Source organism: Cupressus sempervirens, chromosome 10, assembly GCF_028749045.1.
Source record: "Cupressus sempervirens isolate cs-2001-9-10 chromosome 10, ASM2874904v1, whole genome shotgun sequence".
Lineage (NCBI taxonomy): Eukaryota > Viridiplantae > Streptophyta > Pinopsida > Cupressales > Cupressaceae > Cupressus > Cupressus sempervirens.
The window spans coordinates 653,065,069-653,090,622 of NC_143127.1; the positions used below are offsets into that span (position 1 = coordinate 653,065,069).

The following is a 25,554-nucleotide window of genomic DNA, read 5'->3' on the forward strand; positions in this document are numbered from 1 at the left end:
TAGTGATACAAGCACGTCAATGGGGAAAATTGTATAACTCAAAATATCAATTGACTTATTCCTAAAATGTATCATTTCCTATGTTACATCAATTGTGGAATGACTCGAATTCGTCGAGCAGCTTTAATTCACCTCTAAAATTTTCAATTCATAGGCTTATGTTCAAACCTACCATCGCTTACCTTCTCCATATCAGCCTTTGGAATGGGCATAGAAAGCCATTTATCCATTTCAAAGTATGGAATGGGCATAGAAAGCCATTTATCCATTTCAAAGAAAGCAATACGTCTTTAAAATTTTGCTTTATGTGTCTAATTTCCTCCCATATTTAACCATAACTTTCTAAGGTTCAGTCTTCGCAAAAATGTTTCCAATCCTGAGAAAGCCTTCTATGTCTTACAAATCCATCACTATTATCACATCTGGAGATACGACACTTTCTAGCTTTATCTACATTATGCAAATAAGAAAACATATGTAAATATTACTGTTTCAGCTACAGATAAACATGTTTATATTTTAAAGCACAAAGCACCACTGTAAAAGAAATTGATTAGATTAAGTTGCAAAGGTAAAAACAATCTCGAGACAGAAATGCCATACTCATGCAAATATAAGCTGGTAGTTACACTTTTAAACATCAACCCCGCCATCAGAAATTACGCACAGTATGCATCAAAGTGAACCATAAAATCAAATTAGTTTTGTACTGAAAAAAAAATGATCATACTACAAGAAATAATCATAATAGGCCAACAGTCCAGAAATGGGGCCTTCAAACCCATCACATGCCCTCCATCATCTTACACAGCCCATGATTACCTGAGAGTACAAACGAAGGCTTTAAGCCATAGCTTCCATCATTCCTTTGAGAAATGGAAGAATGTAGAAGTGCAACCTTTACAAGTAAGGGAGCACTCAACAAATACGGCTGATGATACTCCCATTTCCTTCTCAAGATTCTACAGTTCTGTTACCATCAGTCACCCAATATTGTTTCACTGCAACCAGTATCTTTTCAGGAACAAGAGGCCCATCTTCATGGTCCAGCATTTTACTATCCCATCTAATACCACCTAGCATCTTTTTCAACTTGTTCAAAACATCCACATCATCTCGAAATATGACTGCACCTTCTGGGCGCAAGACACGGTCCATCTCTAAGAGAATGTCTGCTATGTTGCACCTTCTCAAAAGCCAAAAAAAATGTCCATTAAGCAAAAATATGCATAGATAAAAATGTCTAGTCAGTGTACATACAAATGTCCTTTATTTTCTATTTTGTTTTTTGAAAAATTTACAAGAGGTCAGATATTGATCCATATTCAATCAAAAATTATAAACCCTTACCAATTGTCTCTTAAATAGTTTGATGCATGAATATCTAAATCCAAAATTATAAACCCTTACCAATTGTCTCTTAAATAGTTTGATGCATGAATATCTAATCCAAAAACAGATTTAACGACTTCCCAAAAAAAAAGACGTGACTACAAACAGGTTAATAAATACAAGAATTTTCCAAAAATGTGATTATGTAACCACTATTGTTCAAAATTCAGTTGTATACCAACAGAGGGTACAATAGGTGGAGCGGGAAATTGAAATCGTTTAAACATTCCAGGTTATCATGATGCAAAAACCTGCGCTAGAAATTCTCAATGTTTATTGGTCCAACTTTTGAATGTTTGGTTGTCATATATTTAACAGCCTAAAGGACACTGGTTTTGTTGCAGAAAATTGATATCGTTTATACAATCCAAGTTATCATGGTGCAAAAACTTGTGCTTACCTATTGCTGGGATTGCAGTAGAAATTCTCAACGTTTGAGTCCAACTTTTGACTGTTTCTTTGTCGTGCATTTAACAGCCTAGAAGACACTGGAATTGCAGTGTAAGAAATTCTCATCGTTTGTTAGTCCCAACTTTTGACTGTTTGTTTGTCGCATATATAACAGCCTAAAAGACACTGGTTTGTTGTACTCACATCATGCACATTTCATCTGAAATTATTTTCATGCATTTTACTAGCATAATATTCGCAGCTGTCAAGTATTGATGGAATGTATGCAGCACACCTTCAAAGCATCTTTTCTTCAGCCACATGTACCCTTTGTATTTTCCATAAACAGGTTTTTCTAGCAGCAACTACAATTTTTTTGCGATTCCAATTTTGTTTTTGGTATTAAATTAAAAGCAGCAAAACTGGGGTGCTGTCCATTTACAATCAGGCCAAAAGGCTAACAGTTCAAACCAATTCCAATTTTGTTATGCATGTTCTCTGGATCAATTCTTACATTTCTGCTCTTCATCTTCCTGGTTCCAGATAATTCAGTTTCAACTGCAGTTCCATGCTTGGATTGACTTTTCTTACAGTAGAACATTCTATAAACAAACTCCTGAGAATTATATTATGTTCCTGTGGCCTTGTGAAAGATTCATTACAAGAAATGTATGGAGTTCAGATGTCCCAATTGCAACTCGTCTCATACATAACAGGTGACAGACCATAGAAGCTCTCATATGCTTAATGTAAGAGCCCAGAAGGCATCAGTCATTGATGACACCAATTGTCTGCATTATAACAATAACTGTAATACTCGCAGTCTCAGATAGCGATACTTGTGCTCAAACAGTGGAGGCCGAAGCGGATGCATGCGAGTACCTGCAGGCGGACGGGTGCCCTGTGGTGCATCCGGGTGGCACCTGGGCACTTCCAGGCGCATCCACAGGCTGACGTCCAATGCAAATGAAATATCATAGAGGCCATGTGTCAAAACTGAGAAAGATTAAACTTGCTGTTACTATAGTTGAATACTTTGATGTGCCATGCAGTGACATTAAAAAGATGCCTCTGGGATGTGTTTCTGTAAGGGACATCACCCTTGTTTTAAACATATGATTAAATGTTTGACACCTCTTAGGCATACAGTTACATGGTCAAGTTGACCATAGATAGTTTGAGATGTTTACTATAGACTAACAGTTATCAATGGAGGTGTCATTGCTTAAATCAAAATGGCCAGAGCTATACAGAGCTTTATCTCCTTTAACAGCTTAAAGATAGAAAAATAAAATCAAAGGGCAGAAAGCTTGTTGGATATCAGTCTATAATGATGAGGTTAATTATGTCACCTGCCTGCCTGTTAACAGATGCTTTTCATAGTAACACTGATAGCAAAGATCACTGCACGTCCATGTCTTCTATCAATTCTAATAATTGGGAGTTAGCGGAAGAAAGGCACTGACAGAAGCTCATTTAAGACATTGGCTGGCTGCATAACATATTTTATCCGAAATGGATCGCAAGACAAGCTCAAAAGCCATCCCCCACAATTCAGGGCAAAATTGGAATGGGAGGAACTGACCAAGCAAGAATGCACACAAAGTATCCGATAAACAATAGTGTACCAGTCTGCCTGCCTGTCACATTCTTTAAAGACGAAGGATAGAAAGGTCTATGGGTATCTTGATTGTGTGGATTACACAGTTTGTCCACATGTGGTACACACAGTAAATAAAATGATGAGGTCATATGACCAGGCACACATCCCGGAGTTACTGAAATGGAGGAATCAGACAAGATAGGATTCGGAGACGTGATGTTAATCAGAATTCTGTTTTGCTAAATATACTCAACTAGGTTGCCTTTTTATTTGCAGGGCAGTGGAATGGAGCAGGAAGAGCGCAGGGAAGTGTCTTTTAGCTGCTTCTAGGCAGATTGACTACAGAAGCAGAGCTTTGTAATAAGCACATAAATATAAAGTTATAAATGTCCCATGCTACATCAGAGAGCAAGATAATTGTGTATGGCCAGCCGATCTGAAATTTGAATATTTTCTTTGTAGGGAAGTAGTGATTGTACTGATGTATTTACTTCTAGTTTGACACAAGCTATTTATTATTTTGCTTCCTGCCATCAACATTCCCCATTAGAATGCGATTTTTTACCCACTATGCATTTAAATATATCTAAACTCTACTTGTTTCCTTTGTGTTCTCTTTAATAAACTCACTACATGCATCTTCTCGTTGAATTTTGCAAAAACATGTATTTTTTATTAAATTTAAGCAGTTTTTTAGGTTCACGAGTTTTTTAGAAAAACTGGCCGATTTTTTCCCGAATAAACTTTTTGGGGCTTGGCGAGTTGTTACCGAGTGAGAGTTTTCCAACTATGATTTTACATACATCATTATGCATTTCAATCAGATTAAGTTAAGAGACAATAACTGATTCATAATACAAACTTTAGACCTAGCTCCTTACTTCCCTCTTAATCAATAACCTTAAGAATGATGGGGATTTACTTGTCGTAGGGTTGCTTAAGAAGGATGGAGATTTACTCGTCGTAGGGTGCTTGACACCAATCTACAAGTAGGCTCCCTCAAGGCTTCAGGACCTGGTCCTTATCCCATCTTGGGAGTTTCCTCCAACATTGTGAGGCTTTACTCCACCTCCCCCTACAAAACACCAACCTATAATCTTTTCTGTATTAGCAGATTAAGGAATTGATCAAGTATTTATTATTAACTTTGTATTACGAATATATATATCTGATTTCATTGTTATATCAGACTCTTATATGTGTGTGTGTGTGTGTGTATGCATATGCATATGTGTGTGCGTACATATGCATACACACACACACACACAGATATATATAAGAATCTCATATAATAATGAAATCAGAGTTTTATATATACACATAATTCTGATTTAATTGTTATATCAGATTCTTATATATATCTGAATTTGATAACAATTAATGAAATTGGAAATTTATTTTATATCTGAATCTGATAATAATAATGAAATCAGAAATATATATATATATATATATATATAATCTCTTCCTCTCATTCCTTTTAAGGATGTCACATTATTTTTTCCATTCTCTGATCATGCCCATTGATGCCCCCTGAATGATGATTTGGAAATGTCTTTATATATATTGTGCTGGTAATGACAGCCATGTTGTGACTCGTGACTCGTGTATATTATTATCAGCCCTTTACCAATCAAAACTCTTAGAGAATAAGGAATTCCTAATAATCAACACTATAGACATTAACAAACACGTTTGCTTATTCTTTCCTTGGGCACTGATAATCCTTTTTTACTTATTTAGCCATTGCACCCGAATATCTCAAGTCACTACTTGTCATTGATTAGATTATTATAGTAATTGCATCCTTCCTTCTAATTGTAGTCTTTGCACAGATTGCTAATAAATTAATAATCTATTTTGATGATTTAATATTTAAACAATCATGGTTTGTTCAAGATAGCGCCAGCTTAGTTGCAATCGACTTGAGATTGTTTAATATCAATTATTCTCCCCATTTTAGAATAGTATACTACACCCCTCCTTGTCGCAGTTCAGTTTTTCCTGTCTGGTTGGAATGTATACTTTCCTATCGCAGGCCTTGGACAATATTGTCACTGTTTGCAGTCTGTTCTTTTGTGTTTTCATTCCCTTCTTACCGTCATTGTAGGTCGCAAATCACCTGATAGTCATAGTTTCAACTTATTCTGTATCTTTGAGCTTCTATCTTCTCCATCATATTCAAATGGGAACATGACAGATAGAGTACAGAAGCAGAAATTTGTAATCAGGACACAAGTATAAATGTCCCTAGGTACATCAGAGAGCAAGATTATTATGTATGGCCAATCTGAAATTGAATAACTCATGTATGTCACTCTCTTTATGGTATAATCGAATTCCATGGAATGTGGTTCACTCTAGAGCCCTATGCTTGTGATGAAGAATACAGAATGTTGTTCAGAACTGAACTTCAGTAGGTCGCACAGGCACGTTTGCCGCAGCAGAACATGTTCGTCATCCAAGACCAAAGTAGCCCGGGATTGCATAGTTAGAGACACATCAAGTTTGAAGATTAAACTTTTGAGCCTTCAATGATGACTGATAAGAAACAGGTCAAAATTATGCAAGAAGAAACCAGAAGAATTGCAAGGGGAGATGGTTCTGCAGCAGAAAGTAAGGCAAGGAAACATTAGCAGGATTGCTAGCAAGTTGAAACAAGGAACATATGCTGACCAAAGCAATGTGGTGCACCAAGGTAAACATGGGGGAGCTATTCACTCATCTTCCAAAAGCATAAGCTTATCTCCAAATTGTGGACATGTGATCCCTCTAGTAAGCAGCACATAATATAATAAATATTTTGGCTCACTTTTTGGATAAACAAGGTTGGCTGAAAGTTCACAAACATTTGAAATTATAAATAGCAGGTTAAATGCCAAATGAGGGTGCTAATATGAAAAATCCTCCCTGTACCAAGCTTTGTGCTATACACTAACTTATGCAATAAAGCTGATGTTCTCTCATACTCTTGCTTTATTTTACAGGATGTGATATTTTTCTGCAAGTAGCATGTTTTGGCAGTGTATTAATTTTCTGTAAGCCATTTTTGACACCATTATTGAATAGTTGAAAATGAATCTCCATTAAATCACACAAGAATCAACCTCCTTCAATCACCTTCCACTGTTCATGTTCAGCATGGGATAAAATAAATATTTTGGTAACCAACTTAGATGTGTTGCTACTTCCACTATCATAAGCTTTGGTTGTGCGTAGTCATTTGAAGTTATGCAAGCTTGGGCAATAGTTGTTTCATAACCTACCATGCAAAGGAGGAAGAAATACTGGGAATTTGGCATTACAAGCATTTCTGAAGAATGCATTGCAAGCCTGGAGAGCTAGATAAATATATATTGTAGAATAGAAATAAAACCTGGTAAATTTATAATACTTTGAGTCAAACCATTGAAGAAGAAGAAAAGTGGTTTGGCTCAAAAACTTGATTTGGGGAGCTTGTTAAGGACACAACAGATGGAACAAAGAGTTAAATATGTTTAATGTGGAAGGAAGTGTATGGGTATTTTAATCAAAAAAATCTAGTCCATAATAATAATATAAACAGTAAAAATAAAAGGTTCAATAGTTTTTCATAAAACTATAAAAACATAATTGAGTATTTAAATGCAGTGAGACCCAGGGACGTGCACCCAGCCCAAAATCCAGGAGTACTCAGTGCAAGGACATTCCCAGATTGGGTACTAGGGAGTACCCAACTACCCCTGCCACCGCCCAAGCATCGTTGCACCGCTTCAGTGTTTGGAGAATCCCAGACGTCCCGAAACATAGTAGACTACCAAGCATCGCTCATGATCTATATCATACTAATTGTAATCATCTTTGTGATATTTGAATCTTTGATAGAACTAATATAAATGAAAATTCTATTTGCTAGTAAATCGAATTTCTATTAGAATTTTTATTTTTGAATGTTGCAATAATATTGGGTATGTTACTATATACTCTGTTACTATGTTGAATTTTCAATGGTTTTGGTGCATGATGCAATTTTGCGATGTTCAAGTATTTCAAGAATCAATTTGGTATGTTATACTGAAACATCATTTCATAACTAGCATTTCAAGTTTCTACAAATAGGAGGACTCATCCCCAAACTTTAATTGTTGAATCCTACGAGCTCAATAGCCCAACAAAGTTACAAACCTAAAAGTTTAGTGACCCAATAGGGTTTTGAACCTTGATGGCTGATTCACCAACAAAATGCTTAAACCACAAAACTACAAATCCAAAGACTAGATTCTCTCAATACCGTCAAATCTTCTTAATTGCTATCACGAGAAAATTCGCCCAATCTGAATGGATGAGGACCACATGCTTCTATCTTCTAATATTAAGATGAAGAGCCAATTATAGTCTTCCACATCTATTAGGTGATCATTTTAAAGCCTAAATGTGCCTAGAGGCTCTTTCTCAAACCATCTACATTTGTATAACAGACATAAAATTGAGGGTGAGTGAAGTACTTTGATTGAGTGAATTACATGGTTGGGCAAGCTTGTGAGAACATTGTGGAAGTCATGCAACAGTCCCAACATCCTTGAAGACTTCAAGATAGCAATGTGTTGCACGTGTAATTCTTGATAACTTTCAATTAACATTATGAATTTGCAGCTCCAAGTCGCTGGAGCTTTTCAAATTGGGTTTCTCTAATGTAAAATTATGTCTTTACTTGTGTGATTGATTCTTGTCATTTACTTGCTCATTTTTATGAATTTGCAGCTCCAAGTCGCTAGAGCATTTCAAATTGGGTTTCTCCAAGGGAAATTTGTGTCTTTACTCGTGTGCTTGATTCTTGTCATTACTTGCTCAATTTTATATTATGCAATGCCTATCATCAAACCCATGTGCTTCTACCTTTCTAATTTTGATATGTAGAGGCAGATTGATACTTGTCATTTACTTGCTCAATTTCATATTATGCAATGGTTGTCATCAAAACCATGTTCTACTTTTTGTAAGGATTAGAAAGACAAAAATAACAATTGCATGCAAATATAACCAATAACACAAATCAAATAGAAGACATAAAGATCTAACGTGTCTCACCCAATCCCTGGACTACATCCACCAAACAGTGAGTCCAATAATATTATCCAGTGATTCAACCTAATTACAATCTGCAATCTCTTGCAACTCAATACCACTGCAAGAAGCTACTAAATCATCATACCATACTAAAATTGCTAGCCCTAAGCCATTTTATACAAGCCTTATGTCGGTTCTCAATCAATTTTTTGTTCTTCCTATCTATGCAAATTTTCATACCAAGGATCTGTTTTGCTACCCTCAAATCCTTCATCACAAAGGAATTTGTTAAATATTGTTTCAACCCCTTAATGTGATCCATGTTAGACCCACCATAAACATAAAATAATGTAGTTGTCATGCAGCCTCTTAAATTAAACACAATGGTCTAACATACACCAACTATATCCATGCTCATTCATAAAACTGTCAAATTTAATATACCACTATCAAGGTGCTTGCTTCAAGCCATATAAACTTTTCTTCAATCTACACACTAAATTCTCCTTACCTTTGCCCTCAAATTCCAATGGATGTTCCATACATATTTCTTGATCCAAATCACCATGAAGAAAGGTTGTTTTAACATCAAGTTGTTTCAAATGCAAATCTTTAGTAGCCACAATACTTAAAACAATACAAATATAAGTCATTTTAACAACTAGAGAAAAGATCTCATCAAAATAAATGGCCTTTTTTCTGTGCAAATCCTTTTACAACTAACCCACCTTAAATCTTTTCTTACCCTCATCCTCCTCTTTCAGCCTATAAACCCATTTATTTTGTAAAGTACTTTTACCTACAAGTAACTTACATAATGTGCAAGTCTGATTTTTCAGAAAGGAGTCAATTTCTTTTGTTATTGCAAACTCCCACTAAATCTTTGTATCCACCTGCATAGCTTCATCATATCCTTCTAGTTTACCACATCTGTTAATAAATTAGAGAACAAAGAAGGAGAAAATCATTTTGGAAGTCTACTTAGCCTTGTTGACCCTCTAACATTCACTAAGGTTTGTTTGTATTTGTTGTTTCTATTGTTGCGCAGCATGAGGGACCATTGGAACATTATCTTCTAGAATATCATCTAGTACTACATAGTCATTTTCTTTCTTCTCATGCTGCTGCAACAGATCTTTGTACAACAATTTCTCATTGACTATGACATCCATGCTTCTTACAATTTTATAATTTTCAAAATCCCAAAGTCTATAGCCAAATTCATCAATGTCATATCCAACAAACACACATTTCTAAGATTTAGTTTCTGGCTTGGTTCTATTTTCAAAATCTTTATGTGCAAATGCTTCACAACTGAAGGTTTTGAGAAAAGAATAACTCATTTTCTTACCTGTCTCAACTTCCTCTGGAATACCACAACCCAAAGGAGTAGAGGGACCTCTATGATTAAATATACAACAATAGTAACAGCCTCTACCCATATGTTTAAGGGTAACCCAGAATGCAACCTCGTACTCCTTGCACTTCCATTATTATCATGTTCATGCATTCAACCACTCCATTTTCTTGTGGAGTTCTTGCAATAGTCTTCTGCCTACGAATACCATTAGAAGAACACTAATCTTCAAACTATGTTGTAATACTCACCAACATTATCAAATCTGAAATATTTTAGTCTTTTACCCAGAGTTCCCACACTTGGACCCGATCCTAACTCGACAAGGGTAATTCAACTCGTGAACCAGCTCGTACTTGGCCATGACTTGGCAAAGCGACAAAACCCTTGAAATTTTTATAAAGATTTACCCTTGCCTTCACCCGTTTGCTATCATATAGTGAAACTGGCAGGGCTGACCCGACTTGCTGACCCAGAGCTAGCAGGACTGCCCTGACTCGTTGACCCAGGATACTCCCCTGACTTGTGGAGAGTCTTGAAACTATGCTTTTAGCAGTCTCATTCTCAACCAAGCTTTTTCATTTTTCAAATTAACTCTCTTTTGTTTTTCATACACAAAACTTTTATACAAATCCATATTGACACATTTTAGACTTGGTAAAACTATCTTTGAATGAAGTAATTGAATACCTTTTTCACTCATGTGTCCAAGTATGTTGTGCCATAGTGTTGTTTCAGAATCTATAATGACTATATGATGTTCTTCCTACTCAATAATTGACATATTTTAGACTTGGAAAACTTTCTTTGAATGAAGTAATTTCATACCTTTTTCACTCATGTGCCCAAGTCTATTGTGCCACAGTGTTGTTTCAAAATCTATAGTGACTATATGATGTTCTTCCTACTCAATAGAAGCAACTGTTTTTTAACATTAACTTTTTTTGTAACAATTAAAGTAGAAGGAATAGTATGACCTGTATAAAGATATAAGGTGCCTACTTTCACATTTTTTGCTACTACTAAGGAAACTTATGAAATCTTCCAATTTTTATTATTAAAAGTAATTGTGCGAGCCTTATCACCTAATTGCCTTGCTGAAATTAAATTTCTACTCAACCTTGTAACATGTTTTACCTACATGTTACCTCTTGTAGTAGCCAATGATTCCCATTTTGCAACTTAATCTTAATTCTCCCCTTTCCAACAATCTGACAGCGTTCATTATCTCCCAAATAAACTAGCCCAAAATCCCCTTGGACATAATCAAGAAAATAACTTATGTGGGGTGTAACGTGAAATGAAGCCCCTAAATCTAAAACCCATGAATCATCAACATTTTATAGAGAAAGAAGCAACGCATCATCTTCAAATTTATTACTTACCACATTAGCCCTCATTATTTCCTTCTTGTTTGTCTCCTTCATTGTTCTTCTGAGACCAACAGTCTTTCTTCTTATGGCCTAGTTTCCCATAGTACCAACAATCTCCTGGTCCTCTATATTAAGACCTCTTTCCCTTTGATCTTCCTCGTGATTTCCCATGATTTCCAAAATTGTTTCCTCTCCCATTTGACCTTCTGCTTTATATGTTCAAGGCACTTCCTTAAGTAGATCCACTTGAGTTTTTCCTACAAATTCTCACTCAAAACAACGCCAACAACATCATTAAATTTTAAGGTATTAGAACCAGAAAAAGAGTTACAACCATTCCAACTTTCAAGCAAAAACTACAGAATCAAGAGAGCCTTAATTTTTTCATCAAATTTGACATTTACAGAAGATAAATGATCGGTAACCATATTAAAACCATTTATACAATCAGCAACATACCCACCTTTACCATTTTCATATTAAATAAATGATTAATGAGAAATATTGTGTTTGAAGCAATTGATACAGATCGAGAGCCATACCCCATTGCAAAGGGACTTTACTCTACCTAGCAAAAACTACGACACTTGTAAAGCTACAGCTACTGCAATGGCTTCTGAGTAAGCGGAGTAAACAACTACCTATGGATCTCAATTGTTCAATCAACGATTGCTAGGTTTTCCATCAACTCTTCAATTGTCTTCGCTTTTGTAATATTAAATGCCACCGATTGTGCCAAGCAAAAACGAATACTTCCAAGTGCCATTCTGTCCAAAATATCCCAATGCTCATTTGTCATATTTGCTTCTTTCTTGGATTTTCCTACCAATGGCTGCCATAAATCCTTCTAATAAAGGTAGTCCTTCATTTGCATTTTCCATTACTGTAAGTTTTGCCCATTAAACTTCTCAACCTTTAGCTTACCCTTGTCTACCATTACTTTCTCTCAACTGTGAGATCTTCCTGCAGAGGATAACTGAGACAACCTTGCTCTGATACCACTTGTTAAGATTAGGGAGACAGAAATAACAATTACATTCAAATATAATCAATAACACAAAGGAATAAAACACATAAATCAAATGGAAGACACAAAACACTTAACGTGGTTCACCCAATCCCTAGGCTACGTCCACCAAACAGCGATTCCAATATTATTATCCAGTGATTCAACCTTATTACAATCTGAGATCCCTTGCAACTCAGTACCGCTGCAAGAAGCTATTAAATCATCATACCATACTAAAATCCTTAACCCTAAGCCATTTTATATAAGACTTATGTTGGTTACAAAATTAGGGCTGGAATATGTCGTCCTATAGAATAATAACTCCTAACATCTTTTATAATAATAAAGTCATTTTTGGCCTCAAGGGCACTGTCCCCAAACCTGAGGGAACCGCACCAAAGTGGGGAAACATTAACCTCTAAGTCTAATTACGCTCCACCGAGCACAAATATTGAGATAACAAGGCAATTCAAGTCTTCCACATCTATTAGGTGACGATTTTGAAGCCTAGAAGTGCCCAATGGACTCATTTAAAAACAACTATATTTATATAATAGACAGTTAAGTACTTTGTTTGCAAGACTCACAAAGCAGTGTGAGCTTGTGAGAACATTGTTAAAAGTACTGCAACAGTCCCAGCATTCTTGAAGGCTTCAAGAGAGCAATGTGCTGCACATGTTAACTCTTGATAACTTTCACTTAAAATGAACATTATTTATTAGCAGCTCCAAGTCACTGGAATTTTCCACATTGGGTTTCTCTAAGGGTAGATTTGTGTCTTTACTCTTCTGTGATTGATTCTCGTCATTTGCTTGCTCAATTCATAGTATGCAATGGCTGTCATCAATTCCAGCACTTCAATAGCTTTGAAATTCAGCATTTAAATATGTTTACATTCAATGCAATGGAGAAGCATTGCAATTAATCTGTTGTATCAGTTTATAAGACTGTTACAGTCCTGTGTTCATGAGTTAAGAAGGAAATAGCTACCATAATTACAAATCAATTTCCTGCATGAATCTTTTTTTCTGCGAGTACCAAATCTGCATGCCTAACTGTCAAAATTAGCTGGTCCAACCCTCTGCTTACTAAATTAACCAATGCTTGCTATAAGTCTAATTTCTGATTCAATTAAGTAGAGAAAAAATCACGTAAAAATCATGTATCCATAAAAAAGAACTTTTTCTATCTATACATATGGACCAGATTCTCATAAAATGTTGCTAGAAAACTTGGTGAGTACCAAGGTGATGTCCTGGAACCAACAACATGCTGAAGTTTATTGTTTTATAAAACTGTATGTATTGCCTATATTTCCACATAGAGATATGCGTACGACAGTAACTAAATATTTGAGAATCAGATCCTGAAGTATTGAAATTCATCCAAGGACCGCAACATATATGGATTTTATGAATTATTGCTTAAACACTGACATTGTTCCAATAATAGGAAACATTCAATGAGGTAATCATATAAAAAATCTGGAAAGAAAACACATGGCAGCAACTTGCTAGATCAGCAATGTTTAGGCCAATATCCTGCCATATTTAGTATCCTTCACAGATCCAGCTTAATGTGCCCTTTCGTCTCTTGTTAAAAAGACTTGTTGAATCCAAGGAACAGACACAAAATCTTCATTGAAGTTGGTTTTCTCAAGCCTTGGCGTCCAGAGGAAGTCAACAAGCAAAGACCAGAAGGGATGGATGTGGCATAAGAGTTAAACAAAACTCTGATTGTAATCCAGATGCAATTTACAAATAAATTAGGCTGTTTTAAAAGGCTGGTCCAGGACAGTCAAAAAGGTAAATTTAAAATGGCATGCACAACACAGAACTTAATTGGGCCTATAAATCACTAAGTCAGAGATTGGCACACAAGGAAGCAAACCACAAGAGTTCAGAAATTCATGGCAAGGCCTGTAAAAATCTTTCATTATTTACTGAACTTTCTTGGTTTATGGTAAAGTTGTTTTATTATCTACTGAATTTTATTACTTTGTGGTAGAACCAGTTCCTGGTATGTTTTTTATTGCAGAAAAAATATTCAGAAATTAATTATTATTCCAAAAATTTAGAGTTATAGGAAATTTAATGTTGCAACAAAATCCTGAAGATGCCGGAAAAATAAATGAACTTGTATGAAACAAATGAATTTATATTTCTTGCATGATTAATAAGCTTTGTAAAACAAAATTTATTCAGTCTCCCCATAAGATAAATCATTAAAAATACCTGTCTTGATACAAACTGAAGACGCCATTTGCATGAATAAGATCATATGTCCTTGGATATGTTGAAAAAGCTTCACACCTGTTCGATAACAAGGAACCAAATATATCAAGATGTAGAATATCCTGAACTGCCACAACATTTCACTCTTTTCTAAGAAACATCATACACAGTTTTTGGCAGATTAAAGACAATAAATCATGATCAGGATTCACAAGTATCTAAATGCAATAGACAAAACAGAGAAGTAGCACAGGAATCCCAGAAATACATTTCACTCCACTATATACCATACATTTGGAAAACAAATCAATGTATTGCTATTACATTACAAAAACAAAGTTAGAGCTCAACAGCTGATTTTCCAGGATGTGTAAAATCATAAATTCAAGAACATATTCTTTTTATAGACTATCATCATTATTACAAGGGATCATTCACATTTCATTAAGTTCCATATATCCATGACATTATGAGTGATGCTCTAGGACATAAAAGGAAATTGCACACAGAGCACGGATATTTTCCTTCCAATAGGATGACCACTTTTCAACGTGGGTTTTTCAGTTAATTCTAGTATGACTCCACCAATCCCTTGAGAATCAGTCAGAGGCATATTTCATGTTTTGTTATCTTTGCAAATGCCAGTGGCACTACAGTTAGTGAAGAAAAGAAGAGTACTTGACATGCAGTCATCAGTGAAGAAAAAAAGCCAGAACAGATGAACAATATGGTTAAACCTGCGTATGAAGATATCCAACCTGATCCTATGTATCAGGTATTATGCATACCTTTAGAAATTGAATAATCTTCAGTAAATCAATGGAGATGAGAACTATATATTTCTGAGAAGAAGAATAGAAATAAAACTTAATGGACCTTACTTGCACTGAGAGCTCTTGCAATAAGACACCCACTATCAAAATTGTCTTTTCTCCAAGAAAAGGGTTGTCAATTCAAACAGACTTCTTATGTGGGTAGTAAATAAAGCAAGGGACACTTTGCTTCTTGAAACTTACATGCATTACGCAAAGAAAATGTCTAAACCAAATAGGAACCTGGGAAATGATTTATTGCAGCAATAAAATGGTGTGCGTGTGTGTGGTGGGGGGGTGGAGGAGGGTACCTTGAACCATTCTTAATCTTATAAAGATTCACATCAGCCTCGCACCGAGTGGTTTCATGAAAATATTCCAACCTTCATGATGCTCATGGAGGAGCCAAATAATCTAAGCTAGTTGGTCAGCAAATCCTCAAGCGAATATGGCATGTTACAAAACGACTGGTGCATGAGGAATTATTTGATGTCTGGAGCTAGTTTTCAACACTTAAGTTGTATTTCCCCAAGCTTAGGAAATCAATTATAAAAGAATTCCAAATTAAAGAAGATATTTTCCAAGGACATTCGGAACAAGCAAAGTACTTGGGAAAGAATGGCAATGTTTCTCCAAGTTTAGAGGGCAAGAAAAATGTGGGAACATATTTCCACCACAGCAAGAAATTTCCAATCAACAATTATACAATGACGGCACAAAAAAAACTTATATATATTTTCAACTTATCAATTTTATATTTAAATGCTAAAAAACAAATCGAAATAACTGAAACTCAAACAGCAATAACATCTCTGTGGTACTGACTCATTGAACAAAGAACATAATTCAGCTCTAAAATATGAATATGAAAATTGTAAATGTAAATATCTGGTTGTCAATATGAACAAAAACATAATTAAGCTCTAAAATATGAATATGAAAATTGTAAATGTAAATATCTGATTGTCAATAACCATGCACATTAAAATTAATTTTGAAAATGCCCCAGCTTTTTTGTTTTCCGAAAGAAATCTTATTTTCTCTTTTTTTTAAAACAACAGTTGACAGGGGGTGTTGGAATGTCCCCAGCACATGGGGGCTAACTGTTATTTTGTCTTTTTTATAAAACAACAGTTGACAGGGGAGTGGTGGAATCATAGTTCCATGACTCTCTGCGAGTTGGGCAAGTACCCCGGGTCGGTGAGTCAGGTCAGCCCTGTCAGTTTCAATATATGACAGAAAAAGGGTTAAGGCAAGGGTAAATCTTCATAAAAATTTCAAGGGTTTTGTCGCACTGCTGAGTCATGGCCGAGTCCGAGCCATTCACGAATTGAATTACCCTTGCCGAGTCAGGGCCACATCCAAGTCTAGCAACTTTGGTTTGAATGTCTCCTGCAGGTGGGGAACAACCCTTGGTGTCTTGCCGAATGTCCTTGTTATGTTCCCAAACGATGACGGATGTCCCTTGACATCTTAGCGGCATATGAACATCCACAAATACCCCCTTAAATAGGAAATAGTCCTCGGGGTGCCAATAAAAACCCATAATATCTCCAATGTTTTTTTGCCATTTTGTAAAATAGTAGTTGACAGAGGGATATGAGAACGCCCCCAGCAGATGGTGAACAAGCCTTGGTGCCTTACCAAACATACTAGGTTTGTCCCCAGCAAATGAGGGATGTCCTTTGAATAGGAATGTCCTAGGGAAGCCATTAAAATTCCAAAATATCCTCAACAATGAGAAGACATGGGGAAGCATCCCTATAAAGGTTTGGCATGTTAAGGACAGACCTACATCCATGACACCTTCAGCAATTGGATCCCACAAAATACATGTGCAATTTTAAGATCATGATCCATGATATACAAAGATTAAACTTCTACAATTATAAAATAAACAAGACTTATGACCAAATTATTTGATGGGCTTTCATCTGATTCCAAATGAACCAAATATGATGAGTTTTTATCTGAACTCAACTGAACCCAAAATGGGAGATCTGTGACTTTGAGAAATGGTGGTCGTTTCAATGTAGGACTGGAACTAATACCATATGTAGAACTCATAATTCAAACGCTTGTCTTATTCTAGAGTATTCAAGGGAATTCGCATGGAAAATATGTCTACTTCTTGAATAGTAATTCACCTAACTTAAACAGTTGTGGAGTTCGGCATCCATGGAGATAATGCGTGGAGGACTCTGCACAGGCCTTAACAAAAAGAATGCTCAATGTTGTAATCACATTAATGCTTGTCATCAAAGAGACATGTAAAATATATAACAACTATATCTTGAAAAATTGTGCTGGCAGCTTGCTTTTGGACAACTTAAACCATGAATTTATTTGGACTCTAGTCTATTCATTGGAATTCATATGGAAAATATGTCTACTTCTTGAATAGTAATTCGTGTAGTCTATATCATTGTGGAGTTGCCATGCATGCAGTTAATGTGTGGAGGTGTCTATTGGAAATTTGTCCAACACTCCCCTCGAGATTCGTGACAGGGGCTTAACCGCCTCCTATGTACTATAAGTTGAGTGTTTGTATCGGACATTGACAGATCGGTCTTTTGGTGCAACAACAACCCCATTCCAACAAGTGGTATCAAAGATTGGTCATAGGTTCAAATCCTCAGACCCTCGGGCAACGTTGAGGGGGAGATTGTTGGAAGTTTGTTCAACGCTCCCCTCGGGATTCGTGACAAGGGCTTAACCGCCTCCTGTGTTCTATAAGTTGAGTGGTTGTATTGGACATTGACAGATTGGTCTTTTGGTGCAACGGCGACCCCATTCTAACAGTGTCTACACAAACCTTAACGATAGGAATGCTCAATGTTGTAGTTACATTAATGCTTCTCACCAAAGAGACGTGTATAACAACTATATCTTGAGAAATTGTGCCGGACAGTTTTCCATTGAAAGATTTCAAAGCTCAAAATATTAGTGTGTATAGTCAATGCTGATGGCATTAAAGATTATATTCTATATTGAATAAACAATTGTTACTTAGAGTCCAGAACATGAAAAGTAATTATTTTTGGTAGCAACATAGAACGTTTCACTTACTTGTTCTATAAGGAATATAATAAATTTAGCAACTTGATTTGAAATATAAAAATTTGTCTCAAATTTACAGGATTTAATCATTAACTATGTAAAGTTATGAAGATTTGTAATTTTAACTGTATGTCATTTGGACAAGTATTTGACATTTGTACTAGGTAAGTAATACTTGTTCAAACGTTGAATAAATTTGATCAAAACTAAATTTCAATATTTTAAAATGTCCTTATCCATAGTTTTAAAAATCCAGATGTAGAAATAACAACTGTGTCTATTCAAAATAAATATCATCCAATTGTACCCTGATTCTACGATTGTCTACCATTTAGGTAAATAGAAATTTAAAATAAATTACAAAGTCAAACAAATATAATTTGCACTCTATAACCTAGAGACCAATTTTTTCTCCAAATCCAACCTAAATTGGACAAAAATTTAAACATTCCAATTTATTACTTTATGTTTAGCAGATAACAACAGGCCCTATACAACAGAGATGTCCTTAAGCAGCAGATCCATGCAAGTTCTATATGTCATCAATAATAACATGCAGGATCTCCGTCAATAAAAGGTGATAACAGTCATAACGGGAGCAGTGCTGGTATCACTAGTGGTAGTAGCAGTGGTAGTGATGGTAGCAGTGGCGGTCGTAGTAATGATTGAAGTTGTGGTAGTGAAGATAATGACAGGAGAAGCAGCAGCAGTAGAAGCATACGCAGAAGCAACATAGAAAATAGTAACCCAGATGTAAGTTGTACACCCAACATGAATGACTGCCATAAACGAAGATATATGCAAACCTCGGGATAATTCTGACGGGAAATATACTACTCCAAAATGACTTCTGAGCCAAACATTGTCCAAGTCTGAAGGGAGATTCTCCAATTGGTTGCAGTTATCTGTTGTTCGATTAGTAATTAATTATTACCATCAGACCATCCATTGTCTTTTATTACATTTATGATATATGTATGTGCATGTGTGTAATTAGAATTCACATGTTTCCCATATCTCAAGGCATAACCAAGCCTGGCACTGGACAAACCTACTTGAAAGCATATCAAACCCACTCATAGCCAAACCCATACCGTCGACTCCGTGAAACCATGATCCCAAATTACATTCTCTTAATCAACTACTAAATTGCAGCAGAGCTGCATTCTGCTGGCTACTGTTAACTAATTTGATTGATTCTTTTCACCGACTTACCACACACAATCAATGATTTCATGCATCTAAATAACCATTCACCATAAGAATCCCAGAGATAAAATTGATCTTTTCCCCACAAACTTTCCAGAAAGCAAGGCGGATTTATATCCTCTAGATTTTCTTTCTGAAATTTTTAACAAGCATTGCAGGATGCCAAATTGAGTATGATGTATGAAAATGTCAAAGAAATACATACTTCACATACAGTGCAACTAAGTTTCCAATTAAAAATCGATAAGTGTATTTAAAGTATGGAGGATAAAGACAAATTGAAAAGATGAAAATCTTGAAAAAAAATAAGGTGGAACAAAAAGCATTCTTACCAGTCATGGTAGATCCCAATCAAGCCTCGTTCATAAATTACACCAAGTGTATTTTCCTTGGCAATATTAGGGACAACATTCATAACCCAAGCTTTATTGGATGAGACTGCTGCTGCAAAGCCACCTAGACCTGCATTCATATCCATGATATTGCGATACCTAGTCTCCCCAATATATTTGTTAATTCTTTTGTATGCCTTAACATGTTTCTTCCACAAACTTGTATCAGCCTGAAATGTCTCAGCTGTAACACCTGGTAACGAACCACTGAGAACTCTTGGAGGAACAGCATTCAGGCGTGCTGGGAACTTCTCCAAGACTCCTCCAGCTACCTCATTTGGATCATTCACTTTAGGTAAAGGTGTAATGCATCGTTCCATTTTCTTAGACCTGCAGGCAAACAGCTCAGCTAATCAGGGTATTTCTTATATTGGATAGAAATAGTGTCATATGACAATGAAACCCAAACAGCTGGAATGACAGACATTTCATCCAAAGATTCCTATGATGGCCAAGAAAAATGGTCTGCAAAAAGCTCGAATACTTGTAAAGATTGAAATGGAAAACATACAGGGCATAACAAAAGCTGATTTGCAATGGTTTGGGTTCTCCTTGCAAATAACGCAAATGCAATTAATATTTTAAATAACAACTGCCCAAATGTCTTAATCAACTAAAAGCTATTTTAGACAATTTAACTTTGACCTGTTTAGCTGTCACTGGAAGAAAGGCAAGTCCATATTAGTATTTTTTGGCTGCAATTAAGATCTATGGGGTTTAAATTAAGTATGCAAAAGTGTCTTATAACTATAAGAGACTAACTGACGGACAGTTTGCCAGTCGGGCTGAAAATAAGATTGAATTTAGGGTTGACAAGCAATTCAAAATTTGCTGTAATAATCAAAGATCTAAAAGAAAAATATAACTAAGAAGATTCCCTGGATATTTTAAAGTACAGTGCTTTGGAACTGAGTATAATGCATGCCTTGTGGCCTGAATCACCAATACAAGCAGTTGTGCAAGTTTGCATTCTTGCCAACTAAGCACAATAGATATGTCTCATTATCTTAAGCACTAACACAATGAACACTGCGACAATACTCCAGTAAGGGTAAAACAAGTGTTTATTAAATTTACAAAATAAAAACTTAGCTGCAAATGTGATTCCAGTACTACAAGATAATTTGAACAATATTAGTTTTCATTCAGCAAGCAAAAACTTTTACTTTCAAATTTTGAGTTTTGAAGTTCAGCAACCCACCAAGCATCATCAGGACTGACTGATTCACAGGCAGGAGGTGCTTCAAGATTATGTCGGCTTCTAGGACAGGACTCTCTATTAATTCTCTTTTGCCAGATGGCAATATCGCCTTTTTCATATTTCTTTTCCCAGCATAAAATTTCTGCTATTTCTTCAATTTTATCTTGCTCCTTCTCAAGCTCCTCTTTTGATCGCTGCCAACTCTGGTAATATTGTCTCCAATTGATGGGAGGTCCAGAGAGAATCCAATAACCTCCTGGTCTCAAAACTCGGTCTACTTCCATCATATAAAGCCCATCTGCAAACAAAAACATTAAAAAAACAGAGATAATAAAAATAGATTATAATTGATCTATGGTCCTTTCCTAAAGAAAAATTTGACATTACACAAAAACATTTGACTGTGGATAAGCCCCACCATTTGCAGTCCAAGGAATCAAACAACGTGAACACTGAGACATGTCAAAGGCCCTGGAAGGGTAAGGAAGTCGTTCTGTGCCTATGACATTTATAACAGCAGGTACACCACGCTCCAAGGCGAATTGCACTTGAGCTTCATGAGAATCTCTTGGTGCAAAGGACATGGTCAAAACATTTCTCTTGAAGAGATATGCACCCCAGCTGGCCACCTATTTGTACCACAAGGCTTTTCACTCAGTCAATTTAATTGGAACATGGAGCTGAAACAATTCCTTTAAAGTAGAACTGTTGATCAGGCATTGACAAAATAAAATATAGCAACAAAGCAGTGGTGAATTGCTACAGAATAAATACATAATTGTATAAAACTTGCAAGGGAGAAGCTCCATGCATACCCCACAGCCTGTATCTAATGCAACCCTGGCAGTGCCATCTGCAATAGGGATTACTTTGGCGATGTCATCAATATATTTATCTGCGCCTTGGGGAAACATTGTGCCTCCTCCAGGAAACTTGAATACATCACCTTCAAATTGAACCCAATTCTGAACAGCCTTTTCTATTGTAAGACTTTTGTAGGGAACATTTGCATAAGGAACATAGTCACGGCTCTTTGGCCATGGAAATGGATTTCTGTATCCTTTTGGAGCAGGAATGAGACAATGCAACTTTTCATCCTCCGGTGGGCAGTGCCTTTCTCTGTATATCATGTTTTCTCTAGGAAAGGTCATAGCTCTCTTTTGATCATGGCAAGGTGTATAATCAATGTATTTTGCACTGCAAGGTTTAAACACTGTTGCTTTTGATTCTGAAATCTCAACGGTAGCTCCTTCATTATGATGAGTTTCAAAGTTCAGAGTAGATGAAGGTTGTGAAGAAGATGATGTTCCACAATCTGTAAGCTTGGTCACCTCCAGTGCTATGCTATCACCCTTTCCAAAACCACTCTTCTGCCAAGCACCCAAAATGTAGAAAAAGCAACAAAGTCCCACCACAATAAAGATAGAAACAGAACTTCTAGTCTTGCTATCGGTTGAATTTGTCTTGGACCTCATGGTGGACCTGCTAAAACAAATGCCATGTTAGCATGAAAAGGAAAAAGCTAAATTCACTACAACCATATTATGTAATCAAAACCTGGATATATGGAGCAAAAAGTAAAATCTGAACCAATAATGTTTTCATGAGGCCAAAAACTTGATGAGACAACTGAGGCCTGAAGCCAAAAATAAACAAAAATGGGTGAAGAAAACCTATTACTGAATAGAGAATTGAACAAAATGTGTCTATAACAATCCTCTAAGAATTCAATATCATTAATACCTTTCTTTTTCCCTTGTAAGAAAAATTATTCCTGCTTTGCATGGTCTGGCTGACGAACTACTAGCATTCATGAATCCAAATCCAAACACTATTTTAAATAATATAGAAGCTGCAGCTTAGAAATTTGATAAATTTAAAGCTAGAAAGGTTGTGTTTTCATTCTTGACAAAACCCAAACAAGCATATGCCATTTGAGACAATGACAGCACAAAATTGATTTCCACTTAAGTATGTCATACCTTCATTGTGACTGTTTAGCAAAGAACGCTGCAGGAGACTGAATTGAATCATGTGGTGTGTTTAATTAAAATAAGAGAGACATTCCTTTAAAGAATCTGTGAAATGATAGTCCAAACTCCAATGTTGTTCTTTCTGAGCTTGGAATTATATTTATTAGTTACCCAGTTTAGATCAACTTGAAAGACGGGGATGAGAATTCTTCAAGGTGTGCATGACTAACATGCATTTTATGTCCAAAAACCAAATGATACTGCAATGGAATGAAACTGCAGGCTACATTAAAAAATTGCATGCATAATAAATTGGAACCAAAAAATGATATGGAGATCACAACAGGAAAGGTTCTGATTAATTAATAATTACACTCCATTAATGTTTTCAAGAGGCCAAAAACTTGAGGAGACATCTGAGACCTGAGGTCAAGGAAAAAAAACATAGGTGAAGAAAACCTATTACTGAATAGAGATTTGAACAAAATGGGTCTATAACAATCCTCTAAGAATCCAATATCATTAATACCTTTCTTTTTCCCTTGTAAGAAAAATTATTCCTGCTTTGTGTGGTCTAGCTGACGAACTACTAGCATTCATGAACCAAATCCAAGCACTATTTTGAATAATTTAAAAGCTGCAGCTTCGAAATTTGACAAATTGAAAGCTAGAAAGGTTATGTTTTCACTCTTCACAAAACCTAAACAAGCATATGCCATTTGAGACGCTGACAGCACAAAATTGATTTCCACTAAAGTATGTCACACCTTCAATTGTGACTGTTTTGGGAAGAATGCTGCAGGAGACTGAACTGAATCATATGGCATGTTTAATTAGAATAAGAGAGTCATTCCTTTGAAGAATCTGCGCATAGAATCTTTGAAATTATAGTCCAAACTCCAATGTTGTTCTTTGTGAGCTTGGTATTATATTTATTAGTTATCCAGTTAAGATCAACTTGAAAGACGGGGATGAGAATTCTTCAAGTTGTGCATGACTAACATGCATTTTATGTCCAAAAACCAAACGATAATTCAATGGAATGAAACTGCAGGCTACATTAAAAATTGCATGCATAATAAATGGGGACCAAAAAATGATATGGAGATCACAACAGGAAAGATTCTGATTTATTAATTATTACACTCCATTAATAAGACATGAGTCAAAAATTTAAATAACCCTTCCCATCCTAATAAGGTTGTAAGCTTCATGAAGAAAATAATGATTGCAAAGCTGAGATATAATTGACATGACCTACATGGTGAAACCACTAGATTGGCAATCTCAAAAACACCTTGGGAAAAATAAACTATAGGCTATGTAACTTAATGAAATAAAAGATGATGCTTATTTTCTTCTACAAATGGGTTTGTGAAGCTGTAAATGAGAACAATTGGAAGAATCTTTTTGTAGTGCATATATAAATCAGATAAATTATTTCAATGTCTAAACAATAAACTATACCAGATTGCTAGCAATATTAAAAAATGGCATGAAACTAGATAGTAAAACAAAAGTTTAAACTGCAAAATTAGATTTAGGATACAACAATCAAATAATGCCAGAACTGAAGCAAGGCCAAGTCACGCACAAACAGCTCTACTTTGTTACTCATATGAACATGCATTTTATGTCCAAAAACCAAACAATACTTCAATGGTATGGAACTGCAGGCTACATTAAAAAATTGTATGAATAATAAATTGGAACCAGAAAAAGATATGGAGATCACAATAGGAAAGATTCTGATTAATAAAAACACTCCCTTAATAAAACACCATGAGACACAAATATAAACACCCTTCCCATCCTTATAAAGTTGCAAGCCTCATGAAGAAAATAATGATTGCAAAACTGAGATCTAATTGACATGACCTACATGGGGAAACCACTAGATTGACAATCTCAAAAATACCTTGGGAAAAATATTCTGTAGGCTATGTAAATTAATGAAGATAAAAGATGAAGCTTATTTTCTTCTACAGCTTGGTTTGTGAAGTTTTAAATCAGAACAAGCAAAAGAATCTTGTCGTAGCATGTACATAAATCAGATAAAATATTTTAATGTGTAAACAATAAACTATACCAAATTGCTAGCAACGTTAAAAAATGACTTGAAATTAAATGGTAAAACAAAAGTTTAAACTGCATGAATAAAATCTCTCACTAATCAACAAACGTACTCTATCATTGTTATTAAATCAGCAAATGTAGTCGCTCTCATTGATATCAACAACCTCACTACAAATCATTACCAAAACAAAAATATGAATATAAATCTCTCCAGTTTAAAAGTGAATTTAATATAGTAAGTGGCTGAGAAAGAGAGAATTTCTCTCAACAAATTAAGTTTACATACAAACTGAGAAGCTGAGTGGGGAGAAGATAGGAGAATATATTTACCAAACATAGAGAACTTCTAGGTCAGGCTTTGCATCAAAACATGATAATATAAGCATCACCATGACGGTTAAAATACACTAAACTAAATTGACAGGAA

The 25,554-nt window shown here is 35.5% G+C and overlaps 1 protein-coding gene across 2 annotated transcripts in view; it reads right to left on the reverse strand.

Annotated features, from left to right (window-relative positions):
- Nucleotides 1-671: 671 nt before the first annotated feature.
- Nucleotides 672-25,554, reverse strand: part of LOC149535523 (S-adenosyl-L-methionine-dependent methyltransferases superfamily protein) — a 29,179-nt gene continuing 4,296 nt past the window's right edge. The window contains exons 2-7 of one of the 2 annotated variants that reach the window (XM_089803117.1): nt 21,894-22,560; nt 21,497-21,707; nt 21,079-21,376; nt 19,818-20,207; nt 14,405-14,482; nt 672-1,186 (exon numbers count right to left, since the gene is read on the reverse strand). In XM_089803117.1, the coding sequence (XP_089659243.1) occupies nt 955-1,186; nt 14,405-14,482; nt 19,818-20,207; nt 21,079-21,376; nt 21,497-21,707; nt 21,894-22,553 (1,869 nt within the window). In that variant the 5' untranslated portion in view covers nt 22,554-22,560 and the 3' untranslated portion in view covers nt 672-954. Of the gene's footprint in view, nt 1,187-14,404; nt 14,483-19,817; nt 20,208-21,078; nt 21,377-21,496; nt 21,708-21,893; nt 22,564-25,554 lie in introns of both variants that reach the window. The other variant, XM_089803118.1, reaches the window with a different exon arrangement.